General features: G+C 42.2%; 2 protein-coding genes across 2 annotated transcripts; one reads left to right on the forward strand and one right to left on the reverse strand.

Moving 5' to 3' along the window:
• Positions 1 to 2,013: 2,013 nt before the first annotated feature.
• LOC139447376 (regucalcin-like) lies at positions 2,014 to 9,923 on the forward strand. Its single transcript, XM_071228694.1, has 6 exons — positions 2,014 to 2,213; positions 4,165 to 4,479; positions 5,690 to 5,869; positions 7,869 to 8,093; positions 8,784 to 8,927; positions 9,513 to 9,923. Exons 2-6 carry the CDS (start codon positions 4,317 to 4,319, stop codon positions 9,716 to 9,718), a joined length of 918 nt encoding a protein of 305 aa, XP_071084795.1. The 5' UTR covers positions 2,014 to 2,213; positions 4,165 to 4,316; the 3' UTR covers positions 9,719 to 9,923.
• Positions 9,924 to 10,156: 233 nt separating this feature from the next.
• On the reverse strand, positions 10,157 to 15,935 carry LOC139449061 (regucalcin-like). Its single transcript, XM_071230528.1, has 6 exons — positions 15,773 to 15,935; positions 14,868 to 15,047; positions 13,801 to 14,022; positions 12,835 to 12,981; positions 11,457 to 11,612; positions 10,157 to 10,188 (listed from the first exon to the last, which is right to left on the reverse strand). Exons 1-6 carry the CDS (start codon positions 15,933 to 15,935, stop codon positions 10,157 to 10,159), a joined length of 900 nt encoding a protein of 299 aa, XP_071086629.1.
• Positions 15,936 to 20,387: the final 4,452 nt, after the last annotated feature.

Raw genomic sequence — 20,387 nt, forward strand, 5'->3', positions numbered from 1 at the left:
CGGGTGAACACCGCCAAGCTAACTTCGTTCATTTCCCAAAGAACGCCCGTATGCCGCGCGATTGCGTTATCTATAACGTCAAAGAGGGGCGGAATTTGCTCACGTGCAAAGGCACTGTCTTCATCAGCCAAGCTACCTACCCACCTACCTACAAATGTAGATAAAAGAACGATTTTGTAAATTCTGTAATTGTGACACTGATGAAGAGGAAGTTCATTTTCAATTTTGGAAAAGATCTAAAGATCATATTTTATTTACGCAGTAGTTGAAAAGCGTGTACATTAGTTTTATGTCAAGTACTACTTTTCTTAAACCCCCTCGCCGCACTTTGATCTCAAATGCATAAACGGCGTCTCACCGACCATGGGAGGGGTTTGAAGGTTGTGACAAGTAGCAATCTCCGTTATTTGAATCGGCCAGATGTAGCATTTTTATTAAAACACCTCTGTGACGTCATTCTTTTGTTTGAGCGCTCAATTATTTTTTTAGGAATGGAGAGTTGCTTGTCAACTGTACATTATCTTGAAGCAGCATTTGAATTTTTAAAATATTTTCAACTACAGAATATTTTGACAAAGTGTAAAAGTAGGGATGGGTTTTAAGTAGGGGAATAGCCTCGTAACTCTCCATTCCTTAAAAATAATGGGCCTCGGCCCCTGCGGGGCTCTGCTCCATTATTTTTAAGGAATGGAGAGTTACTCGGACATTCCCCTCTACGTTATGTATTGTGTATTGTTCGTTATACATGATATGACACAATAATGCAATATTTTCTCCTTGGTTAACGGTACAAAAAAAACCCAGAGATGTAATGACGAGTTCCCCAGATATTGTGCAGTCTGCATCAATTAGAATTGGATCGTGAAGATCCGGGTAGAGAATAGGTCTTCAGCAACCCATGCTTGCCGTAACAGGCGACTATGCTTGTCGTAGTAGACGACTAACGGGGTGGTCAGGTTCGCTGACTTGGTTAATGCCTGTCATCGATCCCAATTGCGTGGATCGATACTCATTATATTAATCACTGGATTGTCTGGTCCAGACTCGATTATTTTCAGACCGCCGTCATATAGCTGGAATATTGATGAGTGCAACAAACCAACAACAACAACAACAATTAGAATTAAACTAAAGGGTTTGGTAATGACACTATGGTCATATAAATTCGTCTACCGTAAACAAACCATTTCACTGACTTATAATTGTTTAAGTATGTAACTAACACTTCTGACAAACACTAAATGTATCATTATATTAAAAAGTGCAGACCATTGAAAAAATGTTTTAATTATTTGAAGAAGTCGGCGTGAGAGCTCTGGAGACAGATGGTGAGCTTGGGTCTGACGAGGGTGACTTGCCGCCAGTCTATGTAACCCAACTCTCCTCTGGGTTCACGCTTACACTGGCACTTCTTTTTGCACACGGCCCATAGAAACACACACCCCACCCAACGCCCCCCCCCCCCACACACACACACACACACACACCCAACCCCACCCCCCAACCCCCAACCCCCAACCCCAACCCCCACACACACACACTTCCATCTCTGTACAGCAGCTTAAAGAAAAAAAAGAAAATGCAAGACGTCACTTTATTTGACCCTAATTAACACAGCATGAATACCCCAGTCTGTCTTACAGACCCTGATACATATATATATATATATATATATATATATATATATATATATATATATATATATATATATATATATCAAATACAGCCTATGCAAGTCTATAATGTTTGGCAAATCTAGATTACTGCAGTATCACTGGCTCCCTTTTCTTATATTTTTATTAGGATAACTGAACAACTTTTCTTTCTGTACGATATGTTCTTTTCAGAGACTAGATGTTGGTCTAATGAATACCACACTCAGATACAGAATACTGACTCTGAGCCAGCCAGTCTTTGTTTTAGAACTTAATGCTGAGCGCCACGGTAACAACATTTTGGTTGGGTCAGGGCAACCTAACCTTCACTGTAACCCTAGCCTCACATAAATGATTGTCCTGATACTGCTTGCCAGGGCTTATGATAACAACTTGGAGCTTCCCTTTACAAACATATTATCATCAGACCAATCAAACAACTCTGTCAGAGTGATAGCTGGTGGATAGGTCACCACGTGAAGGACGCCAAGATAGAAGAGGTGGTACCCAGCAGCAGAGAGAACATATTCGCGAGTATTAACGCTTCGGAATATTACGGTAAGTAAAAATAGCACTGGTTTCCGTTGTAAAAGACGACAAACATCATTTTTACCTTTCTGATTATATATGACCTGATGAATTAGAACAGTTCCGTTATACAGAAGCTATAAGTTGATTGAGTGTGTGAGTTATGATTTGGTAGTCATCGCTGTATGTGTGTTTGTTTAGTTGTTGTTTGTGAGTCTTTACATACCCAGCTGTGAGACTTGTGTATATTTCTCGACCGATGACATTCATTCATGGGGCAATAATTGAAATCCACACGAAGACAATATAAATAATGATCAACTATTTCTAACCACTTAATGATATTGTCCTGTACTCATCACCATAGAATTTGTCGTCGATTATTGTTTATTTGTTTTACGGAAAATTTGATACATCCCCCATCATCCGGTCATGCGCCATCATCCGGTCATGCGCAGTAACCTATTGCACATGTCGGCTTCGTATAAGTTTTGAACGTTATTTCCTGTGTTTCACGGGTTTATTTTTTATTTGGTGCATTGCTTATGTATTTTGACGTCTATAACACTTCAACTGTCGCAATTACATTGCTGTGAGGGTTTTCGTGTTTTAGATCATTTTAGGACCTGACGACAAAGTTGATTTTGAAGTGGGGCACGGGTGGCGCCGCGATTCGCTGTGCAGAGTTGCGTCCCCTGGGCACGCCGGAAACCTATGATTGTGGGTTCGAATCCCGGTTTGCCCCGATTATGTTTGTAGGTTTGTCAACACCATACCCGTGCTTGTGGGTTTTACCGAAGTGGTTAACCTCTGAAACCTGCATCACTTCGGGCTTTCCTCTCCCATATCAAGCTGACACGCCCCGATATAATTGGACTATTGTTAAAAGCGGCGTTAAACCAAACTCACTCACTTGTAATTTTACATATTAAATTACTCATTGAGTTTTGATCACGTGGTTTCAATCCGGGTGAGAATCGGCAGTCGGTCGACTGCGAGCGGTTGTACTCAGAAGAGAACGTTTTCTCTCCCTTCGTGCTGGTAATGTAGGTACTCTGCACACGCTGCTAAATATAGCCTCAATATGTCACCTGACTGCCGAAGATTACCCGGATACTAACCACGTGATCAAAACCACTATCAAAATGGATATTTCTTGAAAAGAGCACTTTGCAGTTTTTGTCATAACTATAAGTAATATTTCTAACCGGCGGAATGGCTTGGTTTCACTTTGTAACTATTAGCACACATGCAGGTATTTTCGTTAATTTCTAAATCATCGCAATACCTCGTGAATCTTTTTGAAGTATAAATCATACCATGTGGTATCTGATCGTGCTTTATTAAGCTGACACACCGCGATATTACTGGAAAACTGTTGAAAGCGGCGTCAAACCCATTTTATGCTTTTTTTAAAAAACAATAATATATCTTGAATTTGTAAAGGTCAGTATTTTGTGTTCGGCATAAAGTTGTTTGGATATTTACAGACCGCGGTGATATAGTTGGAGTATTCATGCGGCCTATATGTGAGGGAGTGAGTGAGTTGGGTTTAACGCCGCTTTGAACAGTATTCCAGTTATATCGCGGCGTCTCAGATGTTTACCACTTCGGTGAAACCCACGAGCACGGGTATGGTGCTGACAAACCTAGAAACATAATCGGGGCGAACCGGGATTCGAATCCACAATCATAGGTTTCTGGCGTGCCCAAGGGACGCAACTCTGCACAGCGAATCGCGGCGCCTTGGACGACTGGGCCACCCGTGCCCCCCATGAGGCCTTTAAGAACATTCACCTTATTCAGTTGTAACTGAGAACTTTGCCTGGACCTAGCATTTTCGTCGATCGTGCCTTTCTTGATGCTAAGTAGAACGTGTACTGATGTGTTCAATTGCATCTCGGGAGCGTTTGCAGCGGAACAAGCTGTTCTCTTGTTCCCACGTCATTTCTTATTTCTTGTTGTACTTCCTGTTTCAAAGGGGCGGTGGGATAGCCTTGTGGTTAAAGCGTTCGCTCGTCACGCGGGAGGCCCGGGTTCGATTCCTCACAACGGCACAGTGTATGAAGACCATTTCTGGTGTCCGCCTTGATATTGCTGGAACTTCATACTCGCTTACTCCTGCTTCATATTATGTCTGAGAAGATCGAGGTCGTTGTGAAGAACTGTGTTAAGCTTGGAGAAGGTCCCCACTGGGACGACACTACACAGTGCCTGTACTACGTGGACATGTTCGTTGACGACGTCCACAGATACAACGCCGTCACTGGACAGGACAGCCGTCTGAACCTTGGAGGTAAGTCCAGTTGCAAGCGCTTTATAATTAGCTCTTATGTGTCAGCTCGTGTGCACAATGTGTGTTTGTTTGTTTGTTGTTTGACGCCGCAGCTGTATTCCATCTATATGACGGCGGTCTGTAAATAATTGAATTAGAACCAGACAATCCAGTGATTGACATCACCCGTTAGTCGTCACGTACGACAAGCATGGGTTGCTGAAGACTAATTCTAACCCGGAGGCGTGTGAACAATGGTGCAAGCTCATTTTATACCATACTTTGAACAAAATAACCATGCGACAGTGAGAATGTCGAGGAGATGTAGGGTAGCCTTGTGGTTAAAGTCTTCACTCGTCACGCCTAGACCCGTGAACATTCGGGGTAGAATATGTCTTCAGTAATATGTCTTTGCCGTAAAAGGCGACTATGCTTGCCGTAAAAGGCGACTATGCTTGTCGTAAAAGGCGACCAACGGGATCGGGTGGTCAGGCTCGCTGACTTGGTTGATGCATGTCATCGATCCCAATTGCGTGGATCGATGCCCGTGATGTCAATCACTGGACTGTCTGGTCCAGACTCGATTATATACAGATCGCCGTCATATAACAATAAACACTATATGACGGCGGTCTGTAAATTATCGAGTCTGGACCAGACAATCCAGAGAGTTCGTTTTTTCTGTTGTGCGTTTTGCATCAAGTATACTAAAACATAAAAATTCAAGATGTTGGACAGGACGTATCGAAATATTGCTGACATATGTATGTGTTTTGTTAAGAGTGAGTGAGTGAGTTGGGTTTAACGCCGCTTTTAACATTATTCAAGTTATATCACGGCGTGTCAGCTTAATGTTGGAGGAAAGCCCGAAGTGATGCATGTCTCAGACGTTTACCACTTCGGTGAAACCCACGAGCACGGGTATGGTGCTGACAAACCTAGAAACATAATTGGGGGCGAACCGGGATTCGAAGCCACAATCATAGATTTCTGGCGTGCCCAAGGGAAGCAACTCTGCACAGCGAATCGCGGCGCCTTAGACGACTGGGCCATCCATGCCCCCTGTTTTGTTAAGAAATGTTCAACAAATCATATTGCATTGAATGAGTACCTCTTGGTGTTCTCTGTTTTGCTAAGAATCTCCAGGTTTCAAAGACAATCGTTCCTTTTAGTTCTTCCCTCAGTGCTCGCAATGTTTGAACTGTCATGTGATCATGTTTCATGCGTGGAGACTCTGTGGTGAGCGTCATAATCCCCCGCCAAAAGGGAGGCTTTGTGGTGAGTCAGAAGACAGACCTCGGCCTCTTGGACTCATGGGAGAGTGGCAAGGTCACCAGCATTGCGAAGGTCGAGGCCGACGCTAATATGTTCAACGACGGCAAAGTGGATGCTTCCGGTAGACTCTGGATTGGTAGGTCGACATTTTTGTGTCTCGTGTTGAGTGAGTGAGTGGATGTTGTTTTACGCCAACCAGCAGCATTCCAGCTATGTCACGGTGGTCTGGAGGTGATCAGGTAAACAAGTAGGGTGTCGTCATGATAGTAAACATTGGGACTCGAAATTCGGGTTATTGCCTTGACACTCACTGATAATCAGAATGTTGGCTCCAGGATACTGTCATACGTCTACTCTGACGTGTATACGTCTAAAAAATGTTAATAAAGCTTTACATAATTTATAAGCTGAAAGAAATATAAAGATAAATCATCATAGGAAAATCTTATCGTCTAGTAAATTTGGAGTACGAACGTCATACAATAGAAGTGCGATTATAAGGGTCACCCCTTAACCTGGCCGCAATACGTCGATAACGATTGCCGTGCATGTCTTCTTATTTTGGGCCCCAAACGTCCCAAAATAATAACAATAACATTCCTTATCTCTAGCTTAAAACGTTGTGAGTAGATCACGGTTGTCTTTTCTTATTCCGGTGGTGACCTTGCCCTTCGATCGTTCGAAGCTGTCACTGACATGCAAGCAGACTTGAGTTTGTTGTCTTCAGTTGAGGGTGGTACAGTTAACACGATTGTCTTTGGGGAACACTCTGATTTCCCTCTTCCAAAATGGTAGAACGTGATATAAATTCAGCTGATAGATCAAGGAAACCTAACCATTTTGATTGCACAGACGGGACACCGGCAGTGCGAATGACCGACTGTTAGTCCGATATTCAAAGCGCGGCGCTGATGTGACTTTTCAAATTTTCTTATAGGTGTCCTTCGTACTAACAACATGGCACTTATATTACCATAAGTTGAAGAATTTCTTCCAAAAGGATCTTGAGCGTCGGTGCTGTCAATGCCAATATTTGAGCATATATCAATATTCATGCGCAACCGGATTTTGCAACCTGTTTCAGTTTGGTCTGTCAACGAACGAAAGTTGTTATGTATTTACACTTAAATATATATTTAACGTGGGTAAGAAATAAAATACCACACTCATTCTCGTCAGATACCATTTTTACGAAACGAGTGGACTTTCTATGGTATCTGACCGAGCGAAAGCGAGGTCAGACACCATAGGAAGTTCACGAGTTTCGTAAAAATGGTATCTGACGAGAATGAGTGTAGTATTCTCTATATATATAATGATGACAATTAATAACACAAGACGTCATTCGTGACGTCACTCATAACACCTTAATGAAAACCATTCCAACAAAAGATAACAGAGCTTTGGAATGGTTTGATGATCGAGAAACCAAACATTTCCTAACCTCGGAATTCCAGATCATCTAAACCTTCAGAAATACTATTTAATTTAGTGTCTGTGATTCCTCCTGAGCTGTTCCCTCAATATATGCCACATAGATTATTCAGACCGCAGCCTATCCACATGCACAGTACTAGCAGGAAGATTATAAATCGAGAAATGCAAAATTCATATTTAATTAAGTGAGTGAAAATTTAACGTCGCATCGGCAAAATCTAAGTCAATGTAGCGACGAGAACAAGTCACACATCATCATCACAAATATGTACAACAACATTTAATATGTGATATAGATATAAGGATAGACACAAGTTTTTTAAAAATCTACACAATTATATGAACTACAATTAAAATCATGCAAATAATTCACGTTCACATTGTACTGTACAGACCAATTTCACTGAGCCATTAAAACTAAGTCCCCTCTTATTCAGTGAGTGAGTGAGTATGGTTTTACGCCGCTTTTAGCAATATTCCAGCAATATCACGGCGGGGGACACCAGAAATGGGCTTCACACATTGTACCCATGTCGGGAATCGAAACCGGGTCTTCGGCGTGACGAGCGAACGCTTTAACCACTAAGCTACCCGACCGGCCCCCTCTTATACAGAGATCGTTCTGCTTCGTAAAAACTTTCACTGTGAATGTGTTTAATATTATATGTAAAAATAACTACCTGGTAGTTTCTCCCCAGGGTCTTGTTTCTGTGGCAAGGGTATTCCTGACCCCAACAAGTGGCCGAAACTTCAGGGCTCATTGTACAGCCTGGATAGTGATGGCAGCGTTAAAAAACACATCAGTAACATCAGCATCAGCAACGGCATGGACTGGACTGACGACAACAGCGTCATGTACTACATCGACTCCATCCCCAGGCAGGTCTGGGCCTTCGACTTTGACATCACAGCTGGGGCCATCAGTAAGTAGAGTCTGGCACTCCCAGCAACCAGGACACACGTTCTGTCTTGTGTGTTGTTCAATGTGCCAATGATGCAGCTGCATGTAAATTCTACCTTCAGATGTTACAGACACTTGACCCGTGAAGAACCGGGAAGAATAGGTCTTCAGGAACCCATGCTTGCCGTATAGGTGACTATGCTTGTCGTTAGAGGCGACTAACGCGATCGGGTGGTCAGGCCCGCTGACTTGGTTGGTGCATGTCATCGTATCCCTATTGCGTGGAGACCCGTAAAGATCCGGGGTAGAATAGGTCTTCAGAAACCCATGCTTGCCGTATAGGTGACTATGCTTGTCGGAAGAGGCGACTAACGGGATCGAGTGGTCAGGCTCACTTACTTGGTTCCTGCATGTCATCGTGTCCCAATTGCGTGGATCGATGCTCATGATGTCAATTACTGGACTGTCTGGTCCAGACTGATTATTTACAGACCGCCGTCATATAGCTGGAATATTGCTGAGTGCGGCGTTAAACAACAAACAAAAAAACAAACAAAAAAAACTACAGACCGCCGTCATATGGCTGTGCGGCGTTAAACTGCAAACAAACAAATAAAACCCGAATCGGGATTTTCACTGACACAAATATGGTCTTAAAAGATCAGAAGGTCAGTACAAACACCTTTTCAATCCAGAGTTCTCTCTGTTATAGGCAACAAGAGAACTGTAGCAGATTTCAGCTCAACTGAAATCCCAGATATGGGTTATCCGGATGGAATGGCCATTGATACGGAGGGGAAATTATGGGTGGCCTGTTTTGACGCTGGGAAAGTTGTCCGACTCGACCCCGAGACTGGTAAGTGGCTGTAAATATTAGCGACACATAAAACATTCAATCTCATATTGCATTATCCATTATCAACGAATGATCGGATTTGTCGCAACTATTCAGATTCTCATCCAATGTTCAGCTGAGGTGAATTAAGCGCCTCTGTATAGCGAACTTATGTTGTTATTGTTCTCATATCCGAAATAGATAAATGTATGTTTTTCTTTGAGTTTTTATAGGGCCACCGGTTTGTTAGATGCAAACATAGAGATACAACATCCACTGTTGTTTGTTTGTTTGTTTGTTTGTTGTTTAATGACGCACTCAGCTATATTCCAGCTATATGACGGCGGTCAGTAAATGATCGAATCTAGACCAGGCCTCGCTGACTTCGTTGATGCATGTCCTCGCATCCCAATTGCGTGGATCGATGCTCATGATGTCAATCACTGGATTGTCTGGCCAAGACTCGATTATTTACAGACTGTTGGCATACACCTGGAATATTGTTGAATTTTAATTTTAAACAACAAACAAACACACACAGTCATACGCATATTACAATATTTGCAAATGATTTAATTGAAACGGACTGATATCTTGACCATACAGGCAAAGTGATCCGCACTGTCAAGTTCCCATGTGAAAAGATAACTTCGTGTTGTTTCGGCGGGGAGGACTTTACCGACCTCTACGTCACATCAACGCCGTACATGATGACCGAAGCAGAATTGGAGAAAACACCACTGGCTGGGTCAATCTTCAAGGTCACGGGGTTAGGAGTTCAAGGTCGCAAAGCTAACATGTTCTCTGGATAAATGTTTTTCCGTTCAATGCATTTTCAAAGACAAAGCTTTTTCAACCATTTGTAAATCTGAGTTCGATGTTATGTCGGATTCTTAAGCATTAGTGTTTAGGGAGACTGATAACGTGTTCTCTGGATAAACGTTTCTGTTCGATGCGTTTTTAATAACACCTTTCAACCATTTCTAAATCTGATTTCGATGCCATTCGATATTTGTATTAGATTAGATCACGGCCAAGGCCCCGTTCCACAAAGCGATCTAAGCGCTAAGTCGATCTTAACTCCCATTCTTTAACACTGACTTTACGACAGCCGTAGCTCTTTGTGGAACGGGGCCTTGGTCCTGAATGCTCCAACACTTTCCAACGTGAAACTAATATCTTGACGCAGTCCAACTTTGTGAGATACCCCTAGTTACATTCTGGTCAACCCGCAGCCTTCGAAATTCACGCTAGTCCGCTAGCCCGAGACTACTTAGTTGTACTAAGGGCAAGTAAAAATTATGACTAGTACTATTTGAGGGTTATAACACTTAACCAGTTCTCAATAGTTTACTTATACTACAACTTGGAATTGAATAAAACTGATAAAATATATACACGGTGTTACGTGTTGATTCAACCCATGCTTGCTGTAAAAAGTGACTATGCTTGTCGTGAGAGGCGACTAACGGAATCGGGTGGTCAGGCTCGCTGACTTGGTTGATACATGTTATCGTATCTCAATTGCGTTGATCGATGCTCATGATGCCAATCACTGGATTGTCTGGTCCAGACTCGATTATTTTACAGACAGATGTCATAAAGCTGGTAAATTGCTGAGTGCGGCGTAAAACAACATACAAAGCCAAAACGTCTGCGCTGTTTGTCAACAAACATTGCTGACCATTTGACATATGTCAAAGTAAACAAACTTGTTAAAGTGGACGGTCGGCCACGCCCAATGACAGTGCATAGGGGCGACGTCGCACTCATAACTGATTCCGATTATAAGGAATATTTACAGTGTCTGGAACGTCAGTGCAAACACACGACTGGGAGATTAATCGCGTGACTTGGCACCCAAGGTGTGGTCTCAACCTGGGTACGAATGTTGTACGATGGCCGTTAACAAGCTGTATCGGGAGGTTCGCCCGCGGGAGTTTTACAAGGATGACAGTTCATTTCATCTTGCACCCAACACACAGTTCGGGGTTAAATCTGTCGTCACTTTGTTTTAACGCCAAACCTTTAGTAGAAACAAGCTCGACTTCCTGATGTCATCCAGGGCTGGACTATTTAAAGACAAAACGTTGACGGATCATAGCCCGAGAAAACGAATAAATCAAACTTTATCCGACAATAGTGTCCCTGCGCATCAGATTATGCAAGTTTCGGACCATTAGAACGCCCAGTCTATGAACAGCTATTCGACCATAAATGAATTATTACAATATCAAATTATCAACAAAATCCTGTCATCTGCTATTACTCTACAGGTGTTTCTGTCAAGACCTCCAAACATCCCAGATGCACATGTTCCCCATCAATGTGCTTTGTTTGTTTGTTTGTTTGTTTGTTGTCTTACGCCGCACTCAGCAATATTCCAGCTATATGACGGCGGTCTGTAAATAATCAAGTTTGGACCAGACAATCCAGTGATTGACAGGCTCTCTGACTTGGTTGATGCACGTCATCAATCCAAATTGCGTGGATCGATGCTCATGATATCAATCACTGGATTGTCTGGTCCAGACTCGATTATTAACAGACCGCCGTCATATAGCTGGAATATTGCTGAGTGCGGCAGTTCTGTTGGGGTCATCTGGACAGCCGATGACGTGACGTAGAGGTCGGTGAAGTCCTTCCCTCCGAAACAAAGCGACGTTATCTTTTCACAAGGGAACTTGACAGTACGGATCACGTTTCCTGGACGGACAAAATATCAATCCATTTCAACGAAGTAAATCATTTGCAAAAGTATTAAGTATACTGTACTTACAATTGTAATATGTATATGACTGTGTTGTTTGTTTTTGGGCTGTTTTTTGTTGGTGTTTTTGTTTGTTTGTTTGTTTGTTTTGTTGTTTGTTTTGTTTTGTTGTTGTTTTTGTTTGTTTTGTTGGGGGGGGGGGGGGGTGGGGGGGGGCTTTACGATAATCCTCTGCAAATAATCGAGTCTGGACCAGGCAATCGAGTGACTGACATCATGAACATCGATGTACGAATTTGGGATATGATGGCCCTATCCCTTTTGCCGACTTTCAAGGCGACCAATAATCACGGGGATTACTATGTATGACCGTGTATGACTGTGTATGACTGTATTTGACCGTGTATGACTGTGTATGACCGTGTATGACTGTGTATGACTGTATTTGACTGTTTGACTGTGTATGACCGTGTATGACTGTATTTGACTGTGTATGAACGTGTATGACTGTGTATGACTGTGTTTGACTGTGTATGACTGTATTTGACTGTGTATGACTGTGCTTGACTGTATTTGATCGTGTATGACTGTTTTTGACTGTGTATGACTGTGTTAGACTGTGCCATATATGAACCATGTCGGAATCAGCTGATCGTGTGTTCCCAATTATTATCCTTGGTTTGTCAGCACCTCATCCGCGTTCCAGGATTTTGCATAACTGGTAAATAGTTATACCATGGTGTGATATCAGTGACATAGTGTATCAAGGGGCATAAAATCACAAACTCAGCAATACCCTCTAAGACAGTGAGTGGATTTTTCATCTTCAAACAAACCGGTTGCCCAAGAAACTCAAATTAGAAACTCAATTAATTTGTCTATTTCAGGATATTGAAGTTAATTGTAAATGAATGCATTGTCGATATACAGATCTTTGAGATCAATAACAAACTTAGTCTGTCATACCCGAAGCGCTTAATTCTCCTCAGCTGAAGCATTTGATACCACCACATTAAAAAATGTGTCGTCATATCCGAACATTGTTGAAAAAATATATTATATCCGGGTTTGTACTGGCAAGCTATGAACCGTTTCTTTCTTAATTTTCTGGTTGATTGGGCAATGTGATAACGAATCTTATTAGAACAACATTGGTAGATTGACTTGCTTTTCTTTCTGCAAATGTTCAATGTGTCGCTAATATTTACACCCACTTACCAGTCGTGGGGTCGATTCGGAGAACTTTCCCACCCTCATAAGCGGCAACCCATAATTTTCCCTCCGTATCAATGTTCATTCCGTCAGGGATAGCCAGTGTTGGGATATCAGAAAATCTGCTGAAATCTGTCACAGTTCTCTTGTTGCCTGAAAACAAACAGTAGCTGAAAAGATGGATGTTTGTCTTGACCCTCTGAACAAAACATCCCGATTCAGCCTCGGGATAAAGTGGAAGTTTTACTGAACCCTGGGCAGTATTCGGCTTTACTCGCCTAGTTCCATTACCTGCGCAATGCATCGTTAAGCAATGAACTAGTGATGTTGCAAATGTAATATATATTGTCAATGCAAGAACAAAACCTGTGTATTTAAACCGCGGAAACATTAATATTTGGTTAAAGGTCCCATTAGCTGTGACAACTATGAATGGACGACTGAAAACTAGTGATGACACCAGGTGTTTCCAAACAGGGTAAGAAATCACAGATCCCACGGCAATAGGTTTGTACAACATGACGATAACGGTTGCGTTCACCTCATATATTTCTATCTGTATCTCATGTTACGACTCGGCAGCAACAACTGCAGAATCCACAATGGATTTTAAAATATAGTTCATGTAGCAGAGTGTCTAAAAATGTAATTTTATTCTTACAAATTTTACACAAGTGGGAAGATAAACCCCAGAGAGACCTCGTACGATATTTGACAGAGATACAGATGTTTTAGCTTAAAGAGACAAACGTGTACTCCAGCCATACACGCCTTGACTCATGGCGCTACGATCGTTTGTGGAACGGGGCCTTGGACATTTGGAGTTGAGGTGGACTGGGTGGTTTTGATAAGTGATTTCAGTGTCTGTTACAGGTGAAGGTAGAATTTACATGCAGCTGCATCATTGGGACACTGAACAACACACAAGACAGAACGTGTGCCCTGGGTGCTGGAGTGCCAGAGTCTACTTACTGATGGCCCCAGCTGTGATGTCAAAGTCGAAGGCCCAGACCTGCCTGGGGATGGAGTCGATGAAGTACATGACGCTGTTTTCTTCAGTCCAGGCCATGCCGTTGGGGCCGCTGAGGTTAGTGAGGTGTTTTTTGGCGCTCCCATGACCCTCAAGGCTGTACAATGAGCTCTGACCCTGCAGCCATTTGCTTTGGTCGATACCGATGCCATTGAAAATAGACCCTGTGTTGAAACTAGCAAGTAGTTATTGGTGTAGAAGTTAGTGCAACTTATATCAGATGTATTCGCATATTTTGTTATAGAGCAGAAAGATCCCTGTACCAGCACAAGCGGGGACTTCCTTGCACACGAACTCAAGGAAGATCTGTGTGATACAGTATAAGTGTTTATTATTTACATAATGTTTATTGTAGTTTATAAAGTTGTGTAGATTTGTGTACTTTTATCCTTATACCTAGTTTATTTACATCTAGATGGTTCGTGATGGTGATCTGTGACTTGTTCTCGTCGCTATATGGACCAAACGACGTTTCGTTTGTCACTCACCTCATTATAAATGTTGCATTTCTCGATTAACAACTGTACTGCTAGTACGGTGCATGTGCCATGATTTGAAAGAGCAGCCCAGGGAATATGACGAATTACAGATATTAAATTAAATATTTCACATTGTTCGGATAACCTCGAATTCCGAGTTTCAAGTAGGTGAGAAAATATTTTTATTCCTCGGTCATCAAAGCATTCCACATTTCAGATTATGTTGGAACGGTGTCCATTAATGCCTGATGGGTGACGTCACGTATAACGTCATCTTTAGTTTGTAATTGTCATAAGGGACGTTTCAAGAACTGCTTTTAAACAATATAAAACTCATCCAAACACAAGGTGTAAACTGGCATGGTATCCCTGAGACAACAAAATCATGTTCAGAGAGCGTCAAAGCCGATTTTCGAGTCCCAATGTTTACTACTTACTGGTTTACCTGGGCCAGGCTCGATCACCTACAGGCCGCCATCAACATTCATTCACTCACTCACTCAACACGAGACACAAGAATGTGAACCTACCAATCCAGAGTCTTCCGGAAGCATACGCTTTGCCGTCATTGAACATATTGGTGTCGGCCTCGACCTTCGCAATGCTGGTGACCTTTCCACTGTCCCATGAGTCCACGAGGCCGAGGTCTGTCTTCTGATTCACCACAAAGCCTCCCTTCTGGCGGGGGATGATGACGCTCAGCACAGAGGCTGAAACATGATGACATGACAGTTCAAACATTGCGTATCCTAACAGAAATAAAGAAGGACTTAAAGGGAAGCTTGTTTTTGACACCCGGAGATTGTTTGGCAATGCAGAGAACACCCCATGTGGATCGCTTCAATGAAATTTAATTTGTTGACATTTCTTAACACAACACATACAGTAAACTTTGGTTATAACTAAAAGGGACCAATATTTTTTGCTCGTTATAACCGTAGTTTGTTATAAGCGTTTCAACTAAAGGATACCGCAAATGTCCGGGACAACAAAAAAACAGTTTGTTTTATCCGTCACTTCGTTATAACCGTGTTCGTTATACACGTAGTTTACTGTACATAATTCTGCAATAATTTGATGTGTCCCGTTCTTTGTTCTAAGAGTATGAATTAAAACGGCTTTGAGTATTTGATCACAAACTGATAGTAAGTGAGGAAGTATGGTTTTACCCTGCTTGCGGCAATATTTCAGCAATACCATGGCATATGGTACCAGAAATGGGCCTCACGCATTGTACACACATGTGGGGACTCAAATCCTTCGGCTTGACGAGTGGACGCTTTAACCACAAGGCAACCCCACCGCCCCTCCAACATCAATCACTGATGTCGAGACCACAGTCAGATAGCTTTTAAACCAACACACATTGTGCAGACGACCTGACATATATGTATCAGGAGAGCTAATAATAAAAAGAGCTTATAATTGGACTCACCTCCAAGGTTTAGTTGGCTGTCCTGACCTGTTGCTGGGTTGTATCTGTGGGCGACATCAACGAAATAGTCCACGTAGTACAGGCACTGTGTAGTGTCGTCCCAGTGGGGGCCCTCCCCATGCATTGTACTATTCTTCGCAACGACCTCGATCTTCTCAGACATCTGAAACAGGAAGTTGAGCAAGCAATATAGATATGACGAGAGAATAGATTGCTTCGCAGTACCCACTCTCGAGATGCAATTGAACACATCAGTAAATACACGTTCTACTAAAGTATCAATCAGTAGTTTAAGCTTTTTGCTTAGCAAAGAGGCAGAGATCACCAACACCCCTTACTCACCTCTTTTACATGGGTGACCTAGAACTTATTGCTAAAGGAGACTCCACTCTTAAAAACAGATTCATATTATTGAGTATTTTTTCTAATGATATTGGCATGTTCTTTGGGCTCGACAAATGCAACATTTTTCATATGAAACGTGGCAAGACAGAAGAGAGAGGATAGGTCAGTTTACTTGGGGGAAGAGTTATTGACCAAGGTCAGGCCCATACGTACTTAGGGATGCAGGTTAGAGATAAACTCCAGAATGTCACCACATTTGCCAGCAGTTATATTCCACTTCCTAACAGAATGAAGTATAAGAAAGCTAAAATAAACCAAGACCAAATGTGCTTTGTCTGGTCTATCTCAGCAGCTCTACATCCAGTTGATAAAGTGCAAATGTAAAACGTATGACTCAGAACTAATATGAAGGGAACAGACATGCCTGTTTCGATAATACAAATTTCAAAGTTTGAGAAATAAAATGATATTCCAATCAATTTATTAGGTTTTGGTGCGAAGGATGGGGTATTTCCCTCACATATATCATAGTACACATATTCCACGCAGTAGGATTATTGTTGTTGAGCAAGGAAGATAAGGTAAAAGATTATTGAATTGCTAGCAACATGGAGATGTGCATCTCTTTCTCCTTGGCATATTTGAGATTTATTGATTCCCTTCAGTTTCCCAATGCCAGCTTGGCCACTTTAGTTCTGAACTTGAAAGCAGACTGTACTGACAAGTTCCAGGAGCTGAGCAAAGAATTTTAAGATGATAGTCATCTAAATTTACTTTCAAGAAAGGGTGTTATATCCTTATGATCATATGAACGATGAATCTAAATTTGGTTAAAGACAGTTCCCATCCGAAGAAGAGTTTTACAATGTATTAACTGATGAGTTGGCATCCGACCCAGACTATGAGCATGCACAGACTATTTGGACCACATTCAACCACAAAACTATGGGACAATACCATGATGTATACTTTGAGTCTGATCTTCTTTTTCAGATGTTTTTGAGAATTTTAGGAATGCGTCTATAGAATATTATCATCTTGACCCAGCACATTATGTATCTTTATATGGCCTGAGTTGGGATGTCATTTTGAAGATGGGAAACGTTTAGCTGGAATTACTGACTGATCTAGATATGCATTTAATGGATGAGGCTGGATTGCGAGGGGAATGGGCATGATTTTAGTGAAGCATGCCAAAACAAACAATCCTTATGTGAAAGACTATGACCCAAACTCCTATTTGATGCATTGGGATACTAACAACGTACATGGATGGGCTATGTCTCAGTCATTACCCGAACGTGACTTTCAGTGGGTCACTTCTAAGGAGCTTGACACTTTAGACTTTAAGAACATTTCAAATGATGCAGACAAGCGTTACACATTAGGAGTGGACATGGAGCACCCTGAAACTGTACATACAGTCACAACTCTCCCTTTGCTCCCGAAGCTATAGTGGTTATTGATGATATGTTATCGCCTTATTCTGAGCAATTAAAAATGTGAGTGAGTTCAAATTTAACGTCACATCAGCATTACTTCAGCTATACAGCGACGGGACCAAGTTGATATATTCACAAGTGAGTCATGAATCCAAAGTTATATTTATTAACAACTTATAGCAAACATTCTGACTGTGGCAGATGCGACATCTTTGTAAAACAACCTCATCATGTCGACTGACAACCCAAGTAGGTATGGCCGATTGTTGGTTTAAATTCATGAAGTTTATTGATTCCTACCTGGGTGTCCCATCCTTTTCTGCATTAGATCCTGAGTATACCTTTTGATAGAAACTTGACACTGACTTTCAAAATGAAATATAATGCGATTGTTTCAAAATAGGACACAGAAACCATAATTGAAACAATGTTTGAAGATCAATGTACACAATGTTCAAAACATTAATCATGTCACCTGGACAGACACACGTACATGATACAGTTAATGTCACAGGGGTACAGAAAATGTCAGTATCGGTTGTGCCCACCACGTGCATCAATCACCGCTTGACACTGACGACCCATAGATGCAATCAAGTTGTCAATAACACGCTGTTGGATGTGCTGCCATTCATGCTGAAGTGCATCAAGAAGCGATGGAAGTGTTTGGGGCGGTGGATTCCTTCTGCGAACGCGTCGATGCAACTCGTCCCACAGATGCTCAATCGGGGACAAACCTGGCGACTGGGCTGGCCAAGGTAATGTCTGGATGTTGTTGTGCTGTAAGAAGTCCTGACAAACACGTGTAATATGCGGTCGAGCCATAAACGTTGACGTGAGGAAGCACGTAAGGCTGTAGGATCAAGTCTCTGTAACGCACACCTGTCAATGCACCTGCCATATGCACGAGAGGCGTCCTACCACCGTGATGAATTCCGGCCCATACCATGACACTACCGCCGCCAAATGGGACAACCTGCTGCACACAGTTGGGGGCGTAACGTTCACCCCGACGTCTGTAGACACGTGCGCGCCCATAAGCACGTGTGAGTAGGAAACGGGACTCGTCAGTCAACAGTACATTTCTCCACCTTGCACGTGCCCATCTAACCCTCTGTTGGCACCAAAGCAGACGGTCCGCCAGATGACGTGGGGTCAATACATGACGTCGAACAGGTCTTCGTGCTAAAAGTCCAGCCTCCCTCAGTCTGTTGCGTACCGTTTGATTTGATATTCTACGTACCCCAGGGACCTGTGTGGTTGTAGACGTGGCTGTGGTAGTGCGGTCTCGGAGGTGTCGCAGCCGGATGTACCGATCTTGTGCTTGGGTTGTCACTCTTGATCTGCCTGACCTTGGTCTGTCGTCAACTCTGTTGGTGTTGTTGTATCGGATCCACAGTGTGGCGATTGTCTGTCTGGATACGCCAAAGTGCCTGGCCACTTCTTGCTGAGTTGCTCCAGCTTGTAATCTCCCAATGGCGTTGTTCCGTTGAGCTGCATTCAGTCTTGGCATTCTGTCACCGCCTCTACTGCCGTTATAAGGTCTGTATGAACATCCGTTGATGTGGATTTTTATACCAATTCAGCAGGGGGGCCTGCATGCCTAAATGCAGGATCCTGTGCTGCACGTTTTTTACAGGCGGTTGCGTTTGGATGAAGCTGTAAAATTGATCCCCAAACGCTACGTTTATGTGCTTTGCATGTGTTTTCGCGAATTATAGACACATCATCTTTCTGTTTGACTTATTTAGTTCTCATTTAATGTAATTATTTTAGATATTTGGCAAAAAGTGGTTTTACATCTATGTCAAATTTATTTTTTTGAAGAGTATATATAGAGGAGTGGAGATAACGATTTGTCAAGAGCTGCTTTAGCTGCAGCATCGGCTTTTGAGTTACGTGTTAGGCCTACATGACTTGGTAACCAGCAAAAGACGATGTCAAATTGGCCTGTAGAAAGATCGTTGAAAAGTTCTAAAATGTCAAGGATTATGGGATGAATTTTTTAGATTGGTTTTGTTGGTTAATATACTATGAGAGTATTAATTTTGATGCTAAAACGTATGACAGATAGTATGCTGCCTTGATGGACGCCCGAAATTTGATCGAAATTATCAGACAGGGTAGATCCCACTCGTACTTGAAATTGTCTGTTGTCTAAAAGTGAGATATGAATTGAGGTAATCTGCCCCTCAATCCAAATTCATGCAAATCTTTAATCAAATGCCTCCTCTAGGTCGAAAAAGATTGATACAGTATATTGTTTATTGACAATAGAATTTTTATTCAAACGCACCTAATGGTCAATAGCACTTCTGGGGTTTTTTCGGAAACCACACTGGATGTCACTCAGGAGGTTATTGGTCTCCAGGTACCAGACTTATCGATTGTTGACTATGCACTCCATGGTTTTACAAACACAGCTAGTTAATAATATTGGACGGTAGTTGGATGGGTCTGTATGATCCCATGAATCGGGCAAGTGTTTCAGGAGCTGATAGTGGATGTTGTCGGCTCCTGCTGCAGTGTCATGAGATTGTCCTAGGGCAGTATATAATTCATGGAGTGAAAATGTTTCATTATAGTCCTCACCATTATCAGAGGTTAAAATTATTTTTTTCTTTTCCTGTTGTTTTTGAAACCTCTGAAATTGAGGGTTATAGTTGGATGATGAAGAATGATTTGCCGACGTTCACCAAGTTTGTTGGCAATTTAAGATTTAGTGGTTAATAGTGTTTTACCATCTTTGAGATGGCGAAATCCAGATTTTGATCCTTTGCCCTTAATCTTTTGAATCATGTTCTACACCCTGGAATAGGCATTTTGTG

This window comes from Haliotis cracherodii, unplaced genomic scaffold (genome assembly GCF_022045235.1).
Source record: "Haliotis cracherodii isolate W230 unplaced genomic scaffold, xgHalCrac1.p SCAF_7, whole genome shotgun sequence".
Lineage (NCBI taxonomy): Eukaryota > Metazoa > Mollusca > Gastropoda > Lepetellida > Haliotidae > Haliotis > Haliotis cracherodii.

Excerpts from the sequence above, each read along its gene's own strand:
- LOC139447376 (XM_071228694.1), top strand. The coding sequence starts at position 4,317 with ATGTCTGAGAAGATCGAGGTCGTTGTGAAGAACTGTGTTAAGCTTGGA. Across the intron at positions 4,480-5,689 it reads CAGCCGTCTGAACCTTGGAG|ACTCTGTGGTGAGCGTCATA; the intron begins GTAAGTCCAGTT and ends TCATGCGTGGAG. Across the intron at positions 5,870-7,868 it reads TTCCGGTAGACTCTGGATTG|GGTCTTGTTTCTGTGGCAAG; the intron begins GTAGGTCGACAT and ends GTTTCTCCCCAG.
- LOC139449061 (XM_071230528.1), bottom strand. The coding sequence starts at position 15,935 with ATGTCTGAGAAGATCGAGGTCGTTGCGAAGAATAGTACAATGCATGGG. Across the intron at positions 15,048-15,772 it reads CAGCCAACTAAACCTTGGAG|CCTCTGTGCTGAGCGTCATC; the intron begins GTGAGTCCAATT and ends ATCATGTTTCAG. Across the intron at positions 10,189-11,456 it reads ATTCCAGCTATATGACGGCG|TACAACTAAGTAGTCTCGGG; the intron begins GTCTGTTAATAA and ends ACTTGCCCTTAG.